The sequence below is a fragment of the Arvicanthis niloticus genome, chromosome 11 (assembly GCF_011762505.2).
Source record: "Arvicanthis niloticus isolate mArvNil1 chromosome 11, mArvNil1.pat.X, whole genome shotgun sequence".
In the NCBI taxonomy this organism is placed as follows: domain Eukaryota; kingdom Metazoa; phylum Chordata; class Mammalia; order Rodentia; family Muridae; genus Arvicanthis; species Arvicanthis niloticus.
In genome coordinates this window covers 4921504-4943827 of record NC_047668.1, presented here as the reverse complement: position 1 = coordinate 4943827, position 22324 = coordinate 4921504, and the positions used below count along the sequence as shown (strand labels likewise).

Genomic DNA, 22324 nt, shown 5'->3' with positions numbered 1-22324 from the left:
AAAATCACATTGTTGTTTATACCTGCGTTGAACCTATTGTTATATCTAAATACAGAATAGTATAGTATAATTTTATGAATTCACACATCCTGTACAACCTAATTGCACATCAACTAAATAAAAAGCTAGTGGTTATTTCTCTTATTTCATTATGTGTATGAAATTATGTTTCAGTTAATTTATATTCTTCAGTGTATAACTAAATTTTTGAGTTGTTATTATTGTGTTTTGAGATTGGGTTTTATCCTATAGACCAGGCCCAAATTTTAATTCCTGCTTCATTCTCCTAAGTGCTAGGATTAGAAGTATGTGCCAGAATATCTGGCCTTAAAGGCATTTTATTACCCTTTTAAGAACTGTAAGACACAACATGGATGGCTCTAGCCCTAGAGATTACTGTAAAAGTATAGGAAACTGATATTCTAATAAATCCTTCATAACATGCTTATATTATAGCAGAGATAGTTTTTAAACTGCAATACTATGATATAATGATTACAGCATTAAATATGAAAAATTACATGTTAGACAATTAAAATACAATTATGCTATCTTAAAGGATCATGGGTTGACATTTTATTTTATTTTTTTATCTTTTTATTTTTTTTTTGGTTTTTCAAGACAGGGTTTCTCTGTGTAGCCCTGGCTGTCCTGGAACTCACTCTGTAGACCAGGCTGGCCTCAAACTCAGAAATCCGCCTGCCTCTGCCTCCCAAGTGCTGGGATTAAAGGCGTGCGCCACCACCGCCCGGCGGGTTGGCATTTTATAAGATTATTTATATAACCTTATTGTTTAACATTAGGCACAGTTAAAGGTTGCCCTTTTTTTAAACTTTTTTTTGTGTGTGTGTGTGTGTGTGTGTATGTGTGTAGTGTGTATATGACTGTAGAGGCCAGAAAAGGGTGTTGGACTCCCTGGAGGTAGAGACTCAGGCATCTGCGAGCTGCTTAGTAAGTGCTGGGACTGAACAAAAGCAGGTTCTCAGAAAGAGCAATCCATGCTCTCAGCCACTGAGTCATCTTTTCTAGCAGTGGTTTTTGTTATTTTCTCATAGAAAGTATAACATACTGATGACAACAAAAATAATCACTAAAATATCATTGATCAAAATCTGTGATACCTAAAACTTCATAAAATAATTATCTAAAAGTATCATAAAACAAAAGATACAGTGCATCTTTAAGTGTATTCTTAGAAAAAGAATACAATTATAATATAGTATATACCCTAAACAGCACTTACTAAAAGGAGCTGCTAAGCCTTATTCATCCCCAAATTTCTAGCATAAAGCAAGGTTTATAATGGACTGGTTTTTCATATGTGCATAGACAGCGTATTAAATCGTTTAGCAGACTTCCACCTTCTTTGCATTCCATCCTACTTGTCACATGTTTTCTATGACATTTGCAATAATCATGGTTACAATTCAGATCACTTTTCTAAAAAGGCAGCCCAGAGTTATTTTTCATTTAGGAGTAAAAAAGGCAGTAGGGTGGAGGTAATAGCAAGTAATACAGTCCCAGGATTCCAGAAGATTCAAAATGTTCTAGAAATGATAAGCAACCAGCAAAAGTTAAGAAAAATTGATGACTTTTGTAAAAAGGAAGGGTTGAGAAAAAAACTAAAGCTCTAGTAAGTGAAATTTCTGCAATCATTTATATTTTTAAGTTATTGCTTTCTTTAAACCAATAAAAAATATAAATTTCCAAGAGAAAGGGAGTTGAGATGACATAACAGCATTAGAGAGAGCTGTAGTGTATTTACATCTAACATGGTGCCACAGCTTCAGCAAAAACAATGTGCAAGTCTCAGAGATTTTAAAAATTTGTACACATTTTAGCTACAACGTCAAGGGAAAATCCAAGAAACGTACACAAAGGATTTCAGTAACTTTAATCACTTTCATATATTATTTGCGAAAGTGGGGTCGTGTGAGATGCAGATTACAATGTAAAAAGAGCTCACATAGAACAGTTCTACCAACCCTTATAGTACATGATACTCAAGTATACATGCAATTTCCTCCATAAAATCAAATTGCACTTGTCTCTACTACAAGACTGCTGGTAGTCGTAATATAATCTTTCACTAATATATTTATTTATCAGGGGGTTGGGAATGTGATTAAGGATTTACTCTATGAAATAAAAAGATGAAGCAGCAGTCTGCAATGCAGTCACCTTAGAATAAAAAAGAAGGAATTTTAAGGTCCTAATCGGTCAAAGAGCAACATACCACACACCACACATACTACAAACAATGTTTAGGTTATGTAAAACTCTACCACTGCAGCAACAAAGAAAAATTCAAACGTACCTAAGCTATCACCATTAAGGTGGTAAGTGATGTTGGCCTTTTGGAGGACATCTGTTTGTTTATCTTCTCCATCATTTTTTATCGATTTTTGTTTATCTTGGGATCTTGTAGTTTTCTGTCTGGTCTTACTCTTGGTTTTTTCTTCAGCCCTACAACAATTGTATTATTGTTTTCTCAAATATTGGTGAGAGAGAGAGAGAGAGAGAGAGAGAGAGAGAGAGAGAGAGAGAGAGACAGAGAGACAGAGAGAGACAGAGACAGAAAAAAAGAAAGAAAGACCTCAACCCACAAATAGGATAATAATCAGAGTTCAAGAATAGACTGGGCTACACAGTGAGGATAACTTGTTACATAAGACCCTTCTAAAACAACTACTTTAAAAAAAACAAACAAACAAAACTATGTAATCTGATTTAAGAAAACTATATGACAAAGAGCTTCCAGAAATAAAGTACTTACCTAGCAAATGTGAGGTCAGGATTAAAAAGCACTATTGGGAAGTGGTCTATTTTTATAAGAAAGGTTTACTGAAACACAGACATACTCATTCAATTTACATTACCTACAGTTGATTTTCTATTGAAAAGACAGAGTTAAATTGTTGAGAAAAAAAGCAACATATCCAGAAAAATATCATCTGGTACTTTACGGGAAGAAATAGTCACCAATTCCTATTATAAGTTACTTGATCAAGTTTAAAGCTCTTTATCCCTTACTAGCTCCTGAAGAACAAGAATTAATAACATTTTTCTCTCATTGGCCCTACCCCTTGTAATGAGTACCTAGCAGGTACTCAAAAACTACTGAAAATAGAGAAAAATGAATCAAGAACCCCAGTCCAATATTTAATAACTACACGCTATCCAAAGGGTAGGCAATTTATGAATTTTCCTTAGAAATGTGTCTCCAATTTTATTTTCTTTTTGAATTTACTCAACATGACAGAAATTCTTTTTTTGTTTGTTTGTTTGGTTTTTTTTGTTTGTTTGTTTTTTTCGAGACAGGGTTTCTCTGTGTAGTCTTGGAACTCAGACTCTGTAGACCAGGCTGGCCTCGAACTCAGAAATCTGCCTACTTCTGCCTCCCAAGTGCTGGGATTAAAGACGTGTGCCACCACCGCCCGGCGACAGAAATTCTAATAAAGATTTATTACAATTAACTTATACAACTCCTAAGATCACAAAAATCATCAAAACTACCACACAAACACAAAAACTCAGCAAACTAAAAACCACTTTACATTGGTTACATAAACATATACAGTTGAAAAGGCACATTATATTTTGTATCTAAATGAGTACATCTTAGGAACTATAACTTACACCTTGATAAAGCTGATTTTTAAAAATTTAGACAGTTTACCTTAATTGTTCTAGAAAATTATCAATGTATTCCTTCCAATTTTCAGGAAATCCAAACATAAATTTTCTTGTGAAAATAGAGGGATATCCTATGTAACAATGAGCAAAATAAATACAAAATTATTTTAATTTAAAAATAAGAAAATGAAATTATCCAAAAGCCTAGACTTTTAAAGAGGTCCCTCTAACTCACTGTCAGTCAAGAAATGTATATTTCTGGTTTACTATATTCTAAGTACTAATGGAGTACTAAGGACCCATCAGTTAGAAAAATAAAAATCCACATCATTACACACTGAATTTCTAGTGTATAAGAGAAAAAGCAGAGGTTTCTGGGTGGTGGGGGGAAGTGGGATAAGGGGATAAAATCTGAAATATAAATATAATACCCCCCCACCAAAAAAAAAAAAAAAAAAAGAGAGAGAAAAAGCAAACCCAGGAAGTAAAATTCTTTGCTAGACTGATTATCTCAGAAAAAGTAGTTAAACATATTCATGGGAGAAAAAGAGAGGACAGCAATTTCAAAAGGGGGTAGTCAAGAAAATTCTACTGAAATAGAAAGACAGGTCATGGGAACCTGAGGGAATGAGTCATGTGGTAAAATGGAATCCGAATATTAGAACTAGGAAAATGCCTTGTGACAGACAGCTGGTTTGTTTGTGAAATAAGGTGAGCAAAGGTGGACTGCAATGAAGAGTCAGTACTAGACAAATACTGAAATGAGTAATAAAAGTCATGACTGTGTGGGACATTACAAGGGGTAGGGTCAATTTATGATCCTGGGATTTATTTAGGAAAGAGGAGAGGCTATGAAAAGATTTAACTAATAATGCTACCCATTTACCTGCTTCTTTCATGGAAACTCGGTCTATCAATCCTTTTAATACATAAATGTTGCCTGATAAGGTCCTAAGTTCATTGTGTTTAATCCGCTCTATAATCACATTACTATGCCAATAAACATCAGTCTCATCTCTAGGGGGAAAAAAGAATAAGTTTAGTAAGATCAAAATATTTACACTTTACCAGGAACTGTATATACATATAGAAGCATACATACAAACTGATAATCAAATACTGATTTGGAGCAAGGTTTATGTAATCTCAACACCTTGTATATAAAAGTAGGAAGACTGCTCTAGATCTGAGACCAGCTTGTTCTACATACTAAGTTCCATGCCAACTAGGGCTTCACAGTGAGATGCAGTCTTGAGTTACCCTCTACTCCAAAACGGAAGTGCTCATTTTGTACTCTTAGCTACCACAACAATCATGGCATTATTAATCTAATTACAATACACCTGAGGACTGACCAGTACAGAATTCAACTGCTTGGCTAATGTAATCCCCAGAGTCTATGCCAAGGAACCATACTGTGCTCAATCAATCTATATATATACCTGATATAAGATACAGCATTAGAAAGCAAAGACACTGTTAACAAACATTTGCTGCTGGCAACATCTGACATTTCAGCTTAATAGTTCCTAAGAATTCAAAGATTTTTGGAGGCCCTTTTCACATTTTTGTTGGCTTTTTGTAGAAATTTATTTTTATTTATTCAGACGGTGTCTTGCTGAGATTTTTTTTTCCACATATTTATTTTGTGTGTGTGTATACAATGGAATTCATATAGAGCCAGAAACAGCTTCTGGAAATCAGTTCTTTACTTCCAACATATGGGACCTGGGGACCAAACTAAGGTTGTACAGCCTTGCAGCAGGCTCTGCCCTCTGAGCCATCTTGCTGGCTCCTGGGTCTTATATGTTACCCAAGATAGCCTTGGACTTTCCCATCCTCCAACTACCTGAGGTTATAGATTACATGTGCACCTAACTCCCTCCCTCCTGCTTCATGCTCAAAAATGTCAAGTAGATCTATCTCATTTCAAAGTTTGTTTCATCTTTTTAAAAATATAAATACACAGGTAAATGTTTTTACCTACATGTAGTACTTATAATACCCAAGGTCAGCCTAGGCTACATGATACACTCTCAAAACAAAAGTCTTCCCATAATATTAATCATATTATTATCATTGCTCTAATGAAGAAGTTGAGCCTCATAGAGTAGAAGTAATTTGTTCAAGCAACATTGGTAGTAAGCAGTATTAGCGGGATCCCTGCAAAGGTACTCTATGCTGCATCTTAGACATGAAAAAGAGCATGGTCTACTCTGGTAAGACAGAGTAGACCAGGAGAATTTATATGTTCAACCTTGAGCAGTAATAAATGACATTGTGCCAGCACAAGTTGTTTACTATGGAGAAGCTGGTTCTCAGAAGTAGAAAAGAGTATCAGAGGTAAAGTCTACTGTCTGACAATGTTTTCACTTCTGAGAACCAAAAGTGTCAACTAACATATAACTGCCTGGGAACTTTAAATAATTTTGATCTTTTCATGGATCAGCAATTTACATCAAATAACTTAAGCAAGGGACTGATGTCATGTTTTGCTTTTGCCTTCAGTTTATAACCGCATGAGAACATGTTTTGTAGGAAATGCTATTTGTCACTCATCACTTACATACAGCCAACTTAATCATTATTAAAAGAACATTTAAATGTTGTACTTACACCAGCTTTCCTTCTACACATATAGCAGTATTATTATTGATGACTTTAATCATCCATTCCTGTAGGTGGACTACCTAATCAATCATAAAAAAAAATATATATATTTCTTGTACTACTTGCATAGAGTATTACAGTTAGCATTTAACATCAGAAAATGTGAATTACAAGAAAAGTCCTATGTAATACTGCTTCTTAGTCTTAAGAAGTTTCTTAATAGCCATCTGTTAAGGCTATTTCTTAGTAGCCATCTATACAGGAATCAGCCCATTTAAAGTACCAATTGTTAAAACTACAGTATTGAAAGAAAGAAAAAAAAATACAAAAACTTAACTGAAGTTGTACTGTATGGTTTGCCTGTAATACAGAAGGATCTGCATTTTAAATACTCATAAAAGCCAGGCAGTGGTGGTGCACACCTTTAATCCCAGCACTTGGGAGGAAGAGGCAGGCGGATTTCTCTGAGTTCAAGGCCAGTCGGTCTACACAGTGAGTTCCAGGACAGCCAAGGGTATACAGAGAAACCCTGTCTCGAAAAACAAAAAACAAACAAACAAACAAAACAAAACAAAAAACTCATAAAAAATGGCTTAGCCAAAAGGAGGAGAATCCTATCATATACATTGAACCACGAAATCTTATAGAAAACACAGCAACTTAGAGATGAAAATGTTAAATGTATCACATATCTTGTCTCCATATATATATATATATATATATATATATATATATATTTATATGTTAAATATATATGTGTTAAGCTGAGTTTGAGTGACACTTTGTTTCTATAAAGATCACAGCTAGCAATGAAGATTCAATTCTATTCCCAAGTAAACAGCTGAATCTAAGTCAAAAAGAGACTTTAGTGTAAGTAAAATCCCATTAAAATGTAAAATTTTCTATGAACACTGAGAGTAAGAACATTTATAGTTGATACGAATTTAAGATGAAAGTGTTTCTAAGTGGAACTAAAGTCAAAATTAATATAACTAATGAGTGACCATTCACTTTAAATAAAAGTATAAATTTTTATATAAAGACAAATTTCCCAGAAACTTTAAACTGAACCAAGAAAAGATTCTAAAATGGGAGGGCAGTCTTTCGTATCGCATTTCTTAATTATCCTTTTATATAGATATACAGATATCTGGAATTGTAGCGCAATGATATAACACAAATCCCTGAGTTTGATTCCTAGAACTGAGAAAGTGTTTAGAAGAGTAGGATTAACACTGTTTCTTTCACATTTGGATATACAGACAGATACAGGTAAGTGATAGGAAATATGAGGAAGTGTTCCATGTGCCTTAGATTCACTAGTTCATGTTATCTTTACAACTCTAGGAGGCAAGTACCATCTCCATTTTACAGAAAAATAAATTGTAAAATATATCTAAATAACTTTCCTGAAATATATGGCTAGTGACATATATGGCTTGCAAATTAAATTCAGCCTCTAGAATCTTTTGCTCTATTGCTTATTTAAAAATATGCTGTCATAAAACATTTGAGCTATAGTCACACTGTTACAGACATTGGGGATTGGACAAGAAATAAAATGGCTGCCCTTACAGGTTCAACATTGCCTGGGTGTGAGAACATACTGGAAGGAAGTAGAAGACGGAAGGAGGTGGTACACATAGTTACAATGAATAAATAAAGGCACACAAGGACGCTTTAAGACAGTTAAGAAAGGTCTGAGAGCAGTGAACTGAATAAAATGAAGTATAAGCCACCAGGTTTATAAGATTTTTCTAATCAAAGAACAAATTTAAAAGCCCTAAATAGGTAGCATAGAAAGCACAATTACTTGAAAGGGCTAAGCAAGAAGGAATAAAAAGTAAGTTCAGAGATTCATGAGCTAAAGGCTTAATGTTTTCTTCTGCAACTGGAAGTTACTAGAATAATAGAGTTGAGAGTTAACCTAATAATGGTCATAACCGGACAATGGAAATCTGCATGGGGTGAAACTGGTAATGGTGGACATGCAAATGGCATGAACTAAAGACTATCTTAGTGATGTAAAAATACTGATCTGGAGGTATAAAGACCAGTAAGAGGGTAATGACAGTAGCATGAGATGCGTCTGCACTGAGAATCTGGCTCATGTGCTAGCAGTAATGCTAGCGTAGAGAGTAAAGGTAGGAGTGAGCTCATCCAAGACAAAGAAACCAAAGGGGTTGTTTATAGAAGGCCCATTTCAGTTAGAGCAGGGTAAAAATATATCCATAGGACATAAGTGACAGGGTATTGATAATATACCTCACAGACTGAAGAAGCAACAATATAATGAAAAAATGAGGATGAGTGAGAGACTAGGTCAGAGCTGTGGAATGTACAACATATGGATTTAAGTTCTGGAAGGCTTAAAGTTCTTATGGCAACTGGTATAAACAGGCATGGTAGAGATGAAGAAGTACTAGGAAATCTTAGAATAATTTTATACATTTAAATCAATATCCAAACTTTTTATCACTATATCAAACATTAAATATTTGTATGTGATACAATTTGTAGCAAATACGTGAGATTTAAAAATTGCAACCACTTCATTGTGGGGAGCTGACAGAAGGCGGCTATCAACCTTGCAGCCATCTTGAGCCATATACCCTGACAAGAGACTTGATTACATCAGCCTACAACAGCTGAGCACACTCTGATAACATCTTGCTATAGATACCCAGGATCTTCCCTTGGGTGTGTGAGACTCAAAGCTGTGATTTAGAGCCGAGACTTAAGGGCGTGACTTAGAGATCAGATTTAGAGACAAGGTCTAAGGGTGTGACTTAAGGGTGTGACTTAGAGGCGTGGCTTAGACGTGAGACATATAAAAGGAGAGAGGCAGACAGAAGAGTTCAGTACAACTTGCAGAAGATTATTAGGTAGTAGGCACTTGGCACTTGGAAGAAGTAACTTGGAACTTGGAGGCACTAGGGACTAGGAACTAGGGACTAGGAACTCAAGACTTGGGACTTGGACTAGGAAGAGAGACTGAAGAATAAACGAGATTGAATCACTCTGTCTGGTCTCCATTCTTTGAGTCTGTCCTCACTCTCTCTCTTGCTGAACCCCAACCCATGGACCGGAGCAGCTCGGGGCAGTAAGGGCTCTGACAGTTTAGCCCCAAGGCTTTGGGCAGCACAGGTTCCAACACTGATAGAGCGGTCCACAACACTTCATCATTTCTAAAACTAAGATAGAATTACATACTATCTCAATTGGATACCCATTAATGTGTACTTAAAACTTAATGGACATACTTTTGTTTTACATTGACCTTTTTCTTTGTTTAGTCTTGGAAGATCAAGCCTAAGTTTCATACATGCTTGTACTTCTTGAACTGATAATACATTTCCTTCAAAAAATGTACCTCAATACAACATAGTTTGATGCTTTAAAATATTTTACTGTTCATCTCATGTAAGTTTTATCAAGAAAAATCTCAACCTTTTGGCTGTAATAATTCCTTTCTATTTCAAATGTTAACAATTCCTCAAAAGTCAGAATAAAAGTAGGAGCAATGTCAGTGTTCACCTCTTTCAGGATAAGTGGAGTTTACAACTGGCAATAGAGCAAGGTAAGAATTAACAACCAAGCCACCTTATTTTCAGCTCACCTGTTTTTTTCACTAGGCTTATAGTGGCTACCGTAATAATAAAAAATAAAGCATAGAGAGTCTAAACCTTTGAGGAACAGAGATAAGAGGGCAATTAAAAACAGGAATAAATACTTGCCTTAAATGTCCCCCTACCTGATATTGTTTTACTTCACTTACAACAGTTTCAAGCTTTGTAAGTTTTCTTTGAGACCGGTCAGATACTATTAAATTAAGTCTTGGACTTACACGCTTAACTTTAGATATATTCTTCATGGGATCTTGAAGAATAGTCTTTCTAGACATCATTTCTCCATTTTCTTCTGTAATATCCTCTTTAGTCCTTTCTGTTGTCACATCATTATCAGAAGTAGTAGACTGGCTATGATTCTTAATAGGAACACAAATACTACGAATATCAGTATTTTCAAACTTTTCATAAGTAGAATCAATGCCTTCCAAAGCATATGTGTTCTTTTTGAACACAGTGGTTTCAAGTGGCCTCCCTTTTGAATGAAGAATTTGTCTGCCAAACTGAGCTCTAGTTAATGCCTTCCTTGAAATGCATGAAGCTGAAACATTTTTTTGTTCTTGGTTCAGAATTGGAGGACCTGCCGAAAGTAAAAAACAATTAACAACAACAAAAAATTATAGAAAGGTGCTATGGAAATTAAAAGTTTTAAACTGTTTATATTAAAAAGATACCACGTTAAGGATAGTCCACCCTCAAGTTCAATTTAAGTGTCTCTAGTTTTTTGGTTTTTTTTTTTGTTGTTGTTGTTGGTTTTTTGTTTTTGTTTTTGTTTTTTTTTTGGGGGGGGGGGTTCGAGACAGGGTTTCTCTGTGTAGCCCTGGCTGTCCTGGAACTCACTCTGTAGACCAGGCTGGCCTCGAACTCAGAAATCCGCCTGCCTCTGCCTCCCAAGCGCTGGGATTAAAGATGTGTGCCACCACTGCCCGGCTAGTTTTTTGTTTTAAGACAATCTTTCTATATAGCCTTGGTTAGCATCAAACCCACCTCTGTTCCCTGACTGATGAGATTAAAGGCATGCATCACCACACCCACTTTTATAACTCAAGGTACAAAGATAGTTCTTATTACCCACTGGAAACTACCTAGAACATTTAAGAATACTTTGAAGTAACTGGCCAAAAAATGTCAACTGCAAGCATAAGGAGCCAACAACACATAAGAGTCTACCACAACTTAAAATTGTACCTTTCCACTTTTACTGCTGGTGTTGAATCTTTTGTTAGCTGGGTGTGATGATTTGAATATGAATGACCCCCCCCACACACACACACACCCATAAGCTCATCTATTTGAAAACTTAGTCAATGATAAGAAGGTATGGCCTAGTTGGAGAAAGTATATCCCTGGGGGTAGGCTTTATTTCAAAGCCTCTCTGCCTTCCTCCCTCCCTCTCCCTTTCCCTTCCCCACCCCCTTTCTCTTTCTCTGTACCTGTGGATCAGGATGTAGATCTTAGCTACTGCTTCAGAGCCTGCCTGAATGCCACCATGCTTCCCTACCATGGTGATAATGGACTAAGCCTCTGAGCTATAAGCAAGCTCCCAATTACATGCTTTCTCTTATAAGAGTTGCCATGATCATGGTGTCATTTCCCAGCAAAAGAACAATTACTAAGACACTGGAAATGCTTGATGATTCTAGAATAACTTGTAGGTTGGCACTTTAGAAACACAGAGGAAAAGGTCTTCAGACCAGTATAGTATGCTTTCATGATAAATAACAATGACATAAAAATTTCCCTTTAGCTAAGCTTTTAATCATAGTACCCAGGAGGCAAAGCAGGAAGATCTCTATGAGGCCAGCCTGAAGTTCCAGGACAGCCAGGGCTACACAGAGAACCCTGTTGAGGGGTGGGGATTGGGGGGGGAACAAAGAGGGAATTGTATTAGCTGGAGAGATGGCTAGGTGGTTGAGGGCTCAGAGGACCCAGGCTAAAAATCCCAGCACTCACATGGCAGTTCACAATTGTCTTTAACTCCAAGATCTGAAACCTTCACATAGACATGCATACAGGCAAAACACCAATGCACATAAAATGAAAATAAATTAATTTAAAAACCTTTCCCTTTACTATCTTCTCTTGCCTTCATTTCAGTTTCTATACTTACTGAGGAAAGAGAAAAAACATTAACAATTTCCAAATTATAATTTGCCTTTTCAAGACAAAAGCATACTATTAAGCCTCTGTAAACAGTCTTGGGCTGTGATTCCTCCTAGTACAAGCAGCACCGAAGACTAAAATATAGTCCTCAAATGCCATGGGCGCTATCTGCTTTACTCAGATTTTGGATTAACAACACATTCCACCCCACTGTTTACCAGAGAATGCCAAAGTCCTAAGTGGCTGACCACAGGTTCCATCAGGTGGTTCTGACTAAGGGCATAAACAATTAATGACTTTGAATCTACCCTTGAATATTCAAAATATTAAGACCTAATTACAAATTCAACAAAAATTTATATTCCTTTGACATTTTGCCAGTAGGGCCTCATTCTGTAGTCGGGATTGGCCTCTAGAATACTCCTGAATACTGGGATTACAGGTCACCACACCCAGCTTTCGCCATAATGGTTAGGCCTTTAAAGAAATGAAAGTTTGTGGAGAAATCAAAGTTTGTCAACTAGATAAATAAGGACTGGCAGTACTATTTTTATTTTATCCTGATTTATATTCTAAGTCTTTCCATTTAATGCATTTTTTAAATACAGAAGTGAACTTTTTTGATATATAAAGAGAATTAACACTTAAAATGTGTGCCAGAGAAGAAAAAGATCATTTTTATATGTGCACACCAGACAAAGAGTCATCAGAATCTCAAAGACAGGAACTTATCTGCTCTTAAATCCTACTACTGATTCTCACACTCCCTACACACAGTATATATTTATATACACACTACATGATATATAGATATCAAATAATGTGTTCTAGTCATACACATACAACATGTATTTATACACATATCAAGTAATGCAATGTGATATATATTTCTGTAATCCCAGTATTCAGGAGACTTTCAAACTTGAGGCCAATCTAGACTACATGCCTCCCCAGTGGTGGAATTTGATACCATGTCTGCAGTTCTCTTTTCTGTGGTACCATAAAAATTACTTTCACTGGAATTTGAGATGACATTTTAGTATTCTGTCATTATTATAACCAAGATCTTAAAACTGATACATTAAACAGTTAAAAAGACATTTTAAACCCTTACATAATCAAACTAACCTCCCAATGAAGAGTTATTGGATTGGAATGATTTTTCTTTTTCCTCACAGATATAGGTATGTTGCAACTGAGTTTTCTTGCCTCTGTTAGGAGGAAAGACTTTATTATGTTCACATTTTGGTGATCCCAACATGCTCCTTGATGGTTGTTCTTGTTTGTCAAACTGTACTTTTTCTTTCATTCTTTGAAACATTTTTCCTGGTGATTCATAAATCATATCCATATTGGGCTTTATAACACTGACATCAGGAGAGCAGTTTGAAAGGGCATCCTCTGATAGCATGGTGGATTGAAATACATTTTTATTGTTAGAAGTTGTTATTTCTAATAACTGATTCTTTTTATGACCATTCAATTTTAGAGAGGACTTCTGATATTTCATCAAGTCTTTCATAGGAGTAAGTGTGCCTGAAGGGATGCTGTCAATAAAGACTGCAGCTACAGGCATATTTCCTTTTTGCAATGTCCCAGAAGACAAATGAATTCCTGAATGTTTCAAAGGTGTTACAAACATCTTGATAGAACGGTGGCAACAAAATTCTTTTTATAAAAAACTCAATCAACACAAATTTCTAGACAGAACTTCAGAAGGAGTCCAGAGAAACCTGTAATGAAATTAACATTCATCAGTTTGGTCCCTTTAAAAAATTTACCAATTTTTCATTAACAACATTTACCATTAAAAGGCTTAATTAGTTCTTATCAACAATAGAGAATATATAGCTCACAAAACAGGCTGATGTTTAATGTTTATTAAATTACAATTTTCATCATTTTTCAAGAGAAGAGCAGTTTGGCATTCAAAACTGCCCATTTAAAAAAAAAAAGAAAGAAAAAGAAAAAGAAAAAGAAAAAAAGCTCCCCCAGAGCTAAGACTGTCCCATTGCCCTCCGTACCCACATCCTGCTCAGAAACAGCTGTTCTCCCAGGACTGCTCCTAAGTTCATAGATGAGACTACCACTTTGCTCCACTAACTGGCCAAAGAGGGACACACAAGTACCACAGAGCAGCCAGGGACAGGATCCTTCCTGTCTCCATCAGTGCCCCTGAACTAACCCTGTGACACAGCTCTCCATAACCAAATCCCTGTGACACACCTAAGATCACAGCTCCCTGCACTCCATTACCACCTGGAGAGAGCTAGTCTCCTAGGAGTGCTGACATACCTGAAAGCACTGGTTCAGAGAAGGGACAAGCTACAGCCAGAGACAGCAAGACAAACTAACACCAGAGATAACCAGATGGTGAGAGGCAAGTGCAAGAACAGAAGCAACAGAAACCAAGGCTACTTGGGATCATCAAAACCCAGATCTCCCATGACAGCAAATCCTGGATACCCCAGCATACTGGAAAAGCAAGATTCTGATTTAAAATCACATTTCATGATGATGATAGAGGACTTTCAGAAGGACATAAATAACTCCCTTAAAGAAATACAAGAGAACACAGGTAAACAGGTAGAAGCCCTTAAAAAGGAACACAAAAATCCCTTAAAGAATTACAAGAAAACACAACCAAACAAGTGAAGGAGTTGAACAAAACCATCCAGGCTCTAAAAATGGAAATAAAAACAATAAGAAAGTCATAAAGGGAGACTACCCTGGAGATAGAAAACCTAGGAAGAGATCAGGAGTCACAGATGCAAGCATCACCAACAGAATACAAGAGATAGCAGAGAATCTCAGGTGCAGAAGATACCATAGAAAACATTGATATAATATTCAAAGAAATGGAAAATACAAAAATCAACGACCCAAAACATCAAGGAAATCCAGGACACAATAAGAAGACCAAAACTAAGGATAATAGGTATAAAGAAAGCAAAGATTCCCAACTTAAAGGGCCAATATATCTTCAACAAAATTATAGAAAAAAAAAAAAAAATTCCCTAACCTAAAGAAAGCGATGCCCTTGAACATATAAGAAGCCTAAAGAACTTCAAATAGATTGGACCAGAAAAGAAATTCCTCCTGTCATGTAATAATCAAAACACCAAATGCATAAAACAAAGAAAGAATATTAAAGGCAGTAAGAGAAAAAGGGTCAAGTAACACATAAAGGCAGACCTATAAGAATTACACCAGACTTCTCATCAGAGACTATAAAAGCCAGAAGATCCTGGACCAATGTCATAGAGACCCTAAGAGAGCACAAATGCCAGCCCAGGCTACTATACCAGCAAAACTCTCAATTACCATAAATGGAGAAACCACGATATTCCATGACAAAAACAAATTTACACAATATCTTTCTACAAATCCAGCCCTACAAAGGATAATAGATAGGAAACTATACTCTAGAAAAAGCAAGAAAGTAATTTTTTTCAATAAACCCAAAAGAAGACAGCCATACAAACATATTTCCACCTCTAACAACAAAAATAACAGGAAGCAACAATCACTTTTCTTAATATCTCTTAACATCAATGAACTCAACTCCCCAATAAAAAGACATAGACTAACAGACTGTAGACAAGACCCAGCATTTTGCTGCATACAGGAAATGTACCTTGTCAGGCCTAACACGAGGTCTAATCTCCATTCCACCTTCACCCTTCAGTCACAGGTGGAGGGCGTGAATAGGCCCTAGAGAGATTTACATACTAATGAGGTACCTGAAGGCCAGAAGTGGAGCCGATTAAACATTTCTTCCCAGCCCCTCTCCCCTTCTCCCCTCCCCTTTTTAACTCAGGTCAATCCTGGGTTTGAGGGGGTATGCATCAGATCCATCCACCATCCGCCATGTGAATAAACTGGTTTTGGAAACCCAAGGACTTCCTCGTGTGTTGGGGCTGTGCCGTGAGGAACTGTGGAGAGGCCTTTAGTTAGTGAGCAGCCAGGCCTAACTTCCAGCTGGAGGAACCCAGGGCATTCCCAGCCGACTACACACTACACACAGCATGGAGGAACCCTGGGATCCCCAGCCTTATTTTTTCCCTACAGCTGGCGCCCAACGTGGGGCCTTGGAAGCCACAGAGCCACGCAGCCACTGATATCACGGGAAGGTAAGCCCCCAACTCTTGAAACAAGCAATCTGTTTTTTCCTCCTGTGTTTCAGTCGGAAGCCATCGTGGGGATTTAAGTAAGCCAAAGGAGCTTTTGCTACCTCCTGGCCAGGGCCACTCTCTGGTGTTGGTTCAAGGCTTCCCTGGCCTCTGCTTAAATTCTGACAGCCCACAACGGGCATTGGCAAAGATTCTCTATCTAGACTCTCTTTAAAACAAAAAGAAAACTGGTAACGCAGCAGCCATTTAAAAGCTATAGGGCGGCTGCCAGTTCTTAAATCTGCGGGAAGGCTTGGCGCTCTTGGACCATTGTGGAATTCCCCCAAAAGCCAAGAGGCCAAGGGAACGTTCCCATTGGACAAAGCATTTCTCCTCTTTTCTATCATGGGAAACTCCACCTCACGTAAATGTTCACCTGGATAAATGGACAATCTGGATAAATGGACAATCTGGATAAAATGGACAATTTTCTAGACAGATACCAGGTACCAAAGTTAAATCAGGAACAGATAAACCATCTAAATAGTCCCATTACCCCTAAAGAAATAGAAGTAGTCATTAAAAGCCTCCCAACAACAACAACAACAAAAAGCCCATGACCAGAAGGGTTTTGTGCAGAATTCTATCAGAACTTCAAAGAAGACCAAATACCAATACTCTTCAAACTATTCCACAAAATAGAAACAGAAGGAACATTACTCAATTCGTTCTATGAAGCCACAATTACACCCATACCTAAACCACACAAAGACCCAACAAAGAGAATTTCAGACCAATTTTCCTTATGAATATTGATGTAAAAATACTCAATAAAATTCTCCCAAACCAAATCCAAGAACACATCAAACGATCATTTACCATGATCAAGTAGGCTTTATCCCAAGAATGCAGGGATGGTTCAATATATGGAAATCCATCAAGGTAATCTACTACATAAACTCAAAGGGGGGAAAAAACACATGATCATCTCACTAGACGCTGAGAAAGCATTTGACAAAATTCAACACCCTTTCATGGTAAAAGTCTTGGAAAGATCAGCAATTCAAGCCCATAGCTATGCATAGTAAAAGCAATATACAGCAAAGTAGTAGCCAACATCAAACTAAATGGAGAGAAACTTGAAGCAATCCCACTAAAATCAGGGACTAGACAAGGCTGCCCACTCTCTCCCTACCTATTCAATATAGTACTGGAAGTTCTAGCCAGAGCAATTAAACAACAAAAGGAAGTCAAAGGGATACAAGTAGGAAAGGAATGAGTCAAAATATTGCTATTTGCAGATGATATGATAGTATACTTAAGTGACCCTAAAACTTCCACCAAAGAACTCCTAAACCTGATAAACAACTTCAGCAAAGTGGCTGGATATAAAATTAATTCAAATAAATCAGTAGCTTTCCTATATTCAAAGGATAAAGAGGATGACAATAGTCGAAAATAATATAAAATACCTTTGTGTGACTCTAAGCAAAAGTGAAAGATCTGTATGACAAAAACTTCAAGTCTCTGAAGAAAGAAATTAGAAGACGTTCTCAGAAAATGGAAAAATCTCCCATGCTCGTGAATTGGCAAAATTAAAATGTAAAAATGGCCATCTTGCTGAAAGTAATCTACAGATTCAATGCAATCCCCATCAAAATCCCAACTCAATTCTTCATAGTTAGAAAGAGCAATTCTCAAATTCATTTGGGATAACAAAAAACAAAAAAACAAACAAACAAAAAAACCAAAACAAACAAACAAACAAACAAACAAACAAAACCAGGATAGCAAAAACTATTCTCAACAAGAACTTCTGGGGGAATCACCATCCCTGACCTCAAGCTGTACTACAGAGCAATAGTGATAAAAACTGCGTGGTATTGGTACAGAGACAGGCAGGAAAATCAATGGATTAGAACTGAAGACCCAGTAATGAACCCACACACCTATGGTCACTTGATCTTTGACAAAGAAGCTAAAACCATCCAGTGGGAAAAAAGACAACATTTTCAACAATGGTGCTGGTTCAACTGGAGGTCAGCATGTAGAAGAATGCAGATTGAACCATTCTTATCTCCCTGTACAAAGCTCAAGTCCAAGTGGATCAAGTGAATTTAATAGTGTAAAAATGAAATGTAAGAATGTAATTTCAGGTAACAGCATGAAGAATTTTTTTTAGGTTCGGAGTTTCAATTTACACTCAAATACTAGCTGCTCCCAGGGCACATCCCAAGAGTAGTACATTCCCAAGGTTCAAACAAACATTCTGGAGAATAGGACCCAAGATAAGGGCCATGAACCACCTGGGTAAACAGAAGTCACTTAAACAAAAAGATAAAGATAAAGGTGTAAAGATAAAGGCATAAAGATAAAGGTGTAAATTGGGTTACTTAGGAACAGAAACTAGGCTTGGGAATGGCTGTTTGAAATAATTTTTAGTATTGTTCAAGAAACAATTAACTGTCCTTGTGAGCTTTGTATATAAACCATCCTTTGCCTCCACTTGGGTTTCCTTCTCGCCTACAAGCAGAGGGGGCCCCGGTGAACTGGCCACTGTCAATTCATCTATTCATCAATAAATCTTATGCGATTGCAGCAAGTCCCTTCCGTGATTATTTCTGGGGGAGCACTTCCTGTGGGTTTGGATCCTTAGAATCCAACAATAAGAAGAGAAAGGTGGGGAAGACCCTCAAATACCTAGGCACAGGGGAAAAGTTCCTGAACAGAACACCAATTGTTTATCCTCTAAGATCAAAAACTGACAAATAGGACCTCATAAAATTGCAAAGCTTCTGTAAGGCAAAGGCCACTGTCACTAAGACAGTCAACCAACAGATTGGGAAAAGATCTTTACCAATCCTACATCTGATAGAGGGCTAGTATCCAATATATGCAAAGAACTCAAGAAGTTAGAAAACCAAATAACTCTATTTAAGAATGGGACACAGAACTAAACAAAGAATTCTTAACTGAGGAATATCGAATGGCCAAGAAGCACCTAAAGAAATGTTCAACATTCTTAGTCATCAGGGAAATGCAAATCAAAACAACCCTGAGATTCCACCTCACACCAGTCAGAATGGCTAAGATCAAAAACTCAGGTAACAGCAGATGCTGGCTACGATGCAGAGAAAGAGGAACACTCCTCCATTGTTGGTGGGATTGCAAGCTGGTACCACCACTCTGGAAATCAAGTCTGGTGGTTCCTCAGAAAATTGAACATAGTACTATCTGAGGACCCAGCTATACCACTCCTGAGCATATACCCAAAAGATGCTCCAACATACAACAGGGACACATGCTCCACTGTCTTCATAGCAACCTTATTCATAATAGCCAGAAGCTGGAAACAACCCAGATGTCCTTCAACACAGGAATGGATACAGAAAATGTCGTACATTTATACAATGGAGTACTAGTCAGCTATTAAAAACAATGACTTCATGAAATTTGCAGGCAAATGAATGGAACTTGAAAATATCATCCTGAGTGAGGTTAACCCAGTCATAAAACAACATACATGGTACACACTCACTGATAAGTGGATATTAGCCCAAAAGTTCAGAATACCCATGATACAGTCCACAGACAACATGAAGCTCAAGAAGAAGGAAGACCAAAGTGTGGATGCTTCAGTGCTTCTTAGAAGGGGAAACAAAATACTCGAGGTAGAGGGTGGGAGGGACTTTGGAGGAAGAGAAGACAGGGAGAGGGAAAAAAACGGGGCCAGGATCAGGTATGGGAGGAGACTGGGATGATATATGTCCTGGCCAGCAGGGCATTAAACAAGGGTCCAGAAGTCACCTGAAAGAGAAGATGGGAGACAGGTGAACGCAAAGAATGGTGATCTGTCTATAGGCTGATCAAATCGCTGATTTTACTTTTTTCACACAGGGGTTATATACACAAAAAGGCAGGATGTGGGGAAGGGGATGACACAGGAGCGTAGGTGTTCAGGAAGAGTACAGATATCTTCTAGAACAGAGTGCCAGCTGGGTGAAGGTTCAGGGAACAGGACACTATGACTCCGCCTATGATTCACTTGTCCTAATCTAAGTTGGTACTATCCACCAAGGTTACCTATCTACAAGGTCTATGACTAAAGCCTGGCAACTATCCACCAAAGCTGCTTGTTCACAATATCTTATAGCTATCTGATCTAGTGTTTTTCCACAGAGACCCAAGACTTTGTGCTAGCAGGCTGATTTTAGGCCTATGGCTGTAGGCCTTCAGTGTATACGCAAAGCTGCCCCTGACAGATATACAGAGGGTCAGGAATTTAAACAAAGGTGTGTAGCAATAGGGGATGGGGAACTGGAGTAGCCACCAGCAAGTCCCAGATGCCAGGAAAAGAGGCTCCCAGGATCCAACAAGGATGAGATTAGCTGAAATGCCCAACAAAGGGGAGGGAGAACCTGTAAGAGACCATATCCAGAGGTTAGGCAAAGCTCCCAGTTGGGGTATGGGGCCACCCGCTCATCTCCAATTTTTTAACCCAGAATGGTTCCTGTTTAAAGGAAATACAGGGACAAAGTGTGGAGCAGAGACTGAAGGAAAGGCCATCCAGAGACTGCCCCACCTGAGGATCCATCCCATATACAGATACCAAACCAGACACTGTTGTGAATGCCAAGAAGTGTTTGCTTACAGGAGTTTGCTACCTGAGGCTCTACCAGAACCTGACAAATACAGAGGTGGATGCTCACAGCCAACCCCCAACAGCATGGGGACCCCAACAGAGGAGTTAGAAAAAAAACTGAAGGAGCTAAAGGAGTTTGTAACTCCATAGGAATAGCAACATGAACCAACCAGACCTCCCGACCCTAGGACTAAACCACCAAAATAATAAAATCTGAAATTTTGGGAATGGTGTCTATAGCCCTTGGCAAGAGGACTTGAGACCTTGGCCTCAGTGACTAAGGAACTTCAGGTACTGTTGCTGGGCCCACATGGTACCACCAAGTCAGTGTCCTGCTCTCAAGTGTCTCCTGGTACCTCTAGCAATGCAATATCCCAGCCTCCCACAGCTGAGGGATTTCACAGGAAATACGGGTCCAGCCCTCAGGATCCCAAAACATTATTACCAGATTGCCCAGTGGAGCTCTGCAGCAGCACTTCTACCCAAATACTGTCACTCGCTTGGTGAGATGTATGTTTAACTTTTATATCAGCATGGCGTCATATGGAATGTTTGTGTGAATAAACCAGGTATATTCAAAAGACAAATTTTGCAGGACATCCTAATTGCAGAGCCCCTCATGGGCTCCTGCTTCCCCCAGTGACAATTCATTTATAAATCTCAATTCAATGTCCTCAACAACAAAAACAATAAGAACGACATTAAAAATTGCAGAGGGATTAAATGGCAAAGCAGACTTTATAGCCACATTGTTAAAAACCCAAATCACATGCTTATGAGCATGCGCACATAAGAAACCCGTAAAACGACAACAAAAACCATACATACTGGCAACATTACAAGGATTCAGCAGGTTATAGCTAGGAATGAATATATATATATATATATATATATATATATATATATATATATATATATATTTGCAACTGTTATTGTGTGAACCTGAACCACTGAATTTGAAGGAGAGTAAGTAAGTTTGTAAGGGAGGGTTTGAGGGAGCAAAGGGAGGGGAGAATGACAACAAATGCACCTGACTGCAAAGTGTTATCCTTTAAGGGTAGAATGAAGGGACTTTCTATTTTTTTTTTTTTTTTTTTTTTTTTTTTTTTTTTTTGGTTTTCCAAGACAAGGTTTCTCTGTATAGCCCTGGCTGTCCTGGAACTCACTCTGTAGACCAGGCTGGCCTCGAACTCAGAAATCCGCCTGCCTCTGCCTCCCAAGTGCTGGGATTAAAGACGTGCGCCACCACCGCCCGGCTACTTTTTTTTTTTTTTGGGGGGGGGGGGACTTTCTATTTTTCAAACAACGTTTCTAACATCTAAAGATGCCTGCAACACGCACAGAATTTAATCCTAAGAACGCATAAGCGGATGCCTCTATGAATGCTGGTCCGGAGACGATGGGTTGGGCGCTGGCTCGCTTCTCCTCACAGAGACGTCTGATCTTAGAACAGATCTCGAGCGCTAGGGCAGCAAGGTCAACGCGCGGCTGAGCCAACACTGCGGAAGTCCGACGTGCGCGAGGCCGGTGATCGCGAACACGGAAGAGCCGGGCAGGGGCCGGGACAACCGGTCTGCGAGGCTAAGGGAGCA

General features: G+C 38.0%; 1 protein-coding gene across 2 annotated transcripts in view; it reads right to left on the bottom strand.

The window, feature by feature from the left end:
* The window catches only part of Mis18bp1 (MIS18 binding protein 1), a 46317-nt gene that overhangs the window by 23772 nt on the left and 221 nt on the right, over positions 1-22324 (bottom strand). Inside the window, exons 2-7 of one of the 2 annotated variants that reach the window (XM_076941826.1) lie at positions 13107-13711; positions 10094-10455; positions 6253-6326; positions 4523-4653; positions 3680-3767; positions 2318-2466 (exon numbers count right to left, since the gene is read on the bottom strand). In XM_076941826.1, coding sequence (XP_076797941.1) covers positions 2318-2466; positions 3680-3767; positions 4523-4653; positions 6253-6326; positions 10094-10455; positions 13107-13620 — 1318 coding nt within the window. In that variant the 5' untranslated portion in view covers positions 13621-13711. Of the gene's footprint in view, positions 1-2317; positions 2467-3679; positions 3768-4522; positions 4654-6252; positions 6327-10000; positions 10456-13106; positions 13712-22324 lie in introns of both variants that reach the window. The other variant, XM_076941825.1, reaches the window with a different exon arrangement.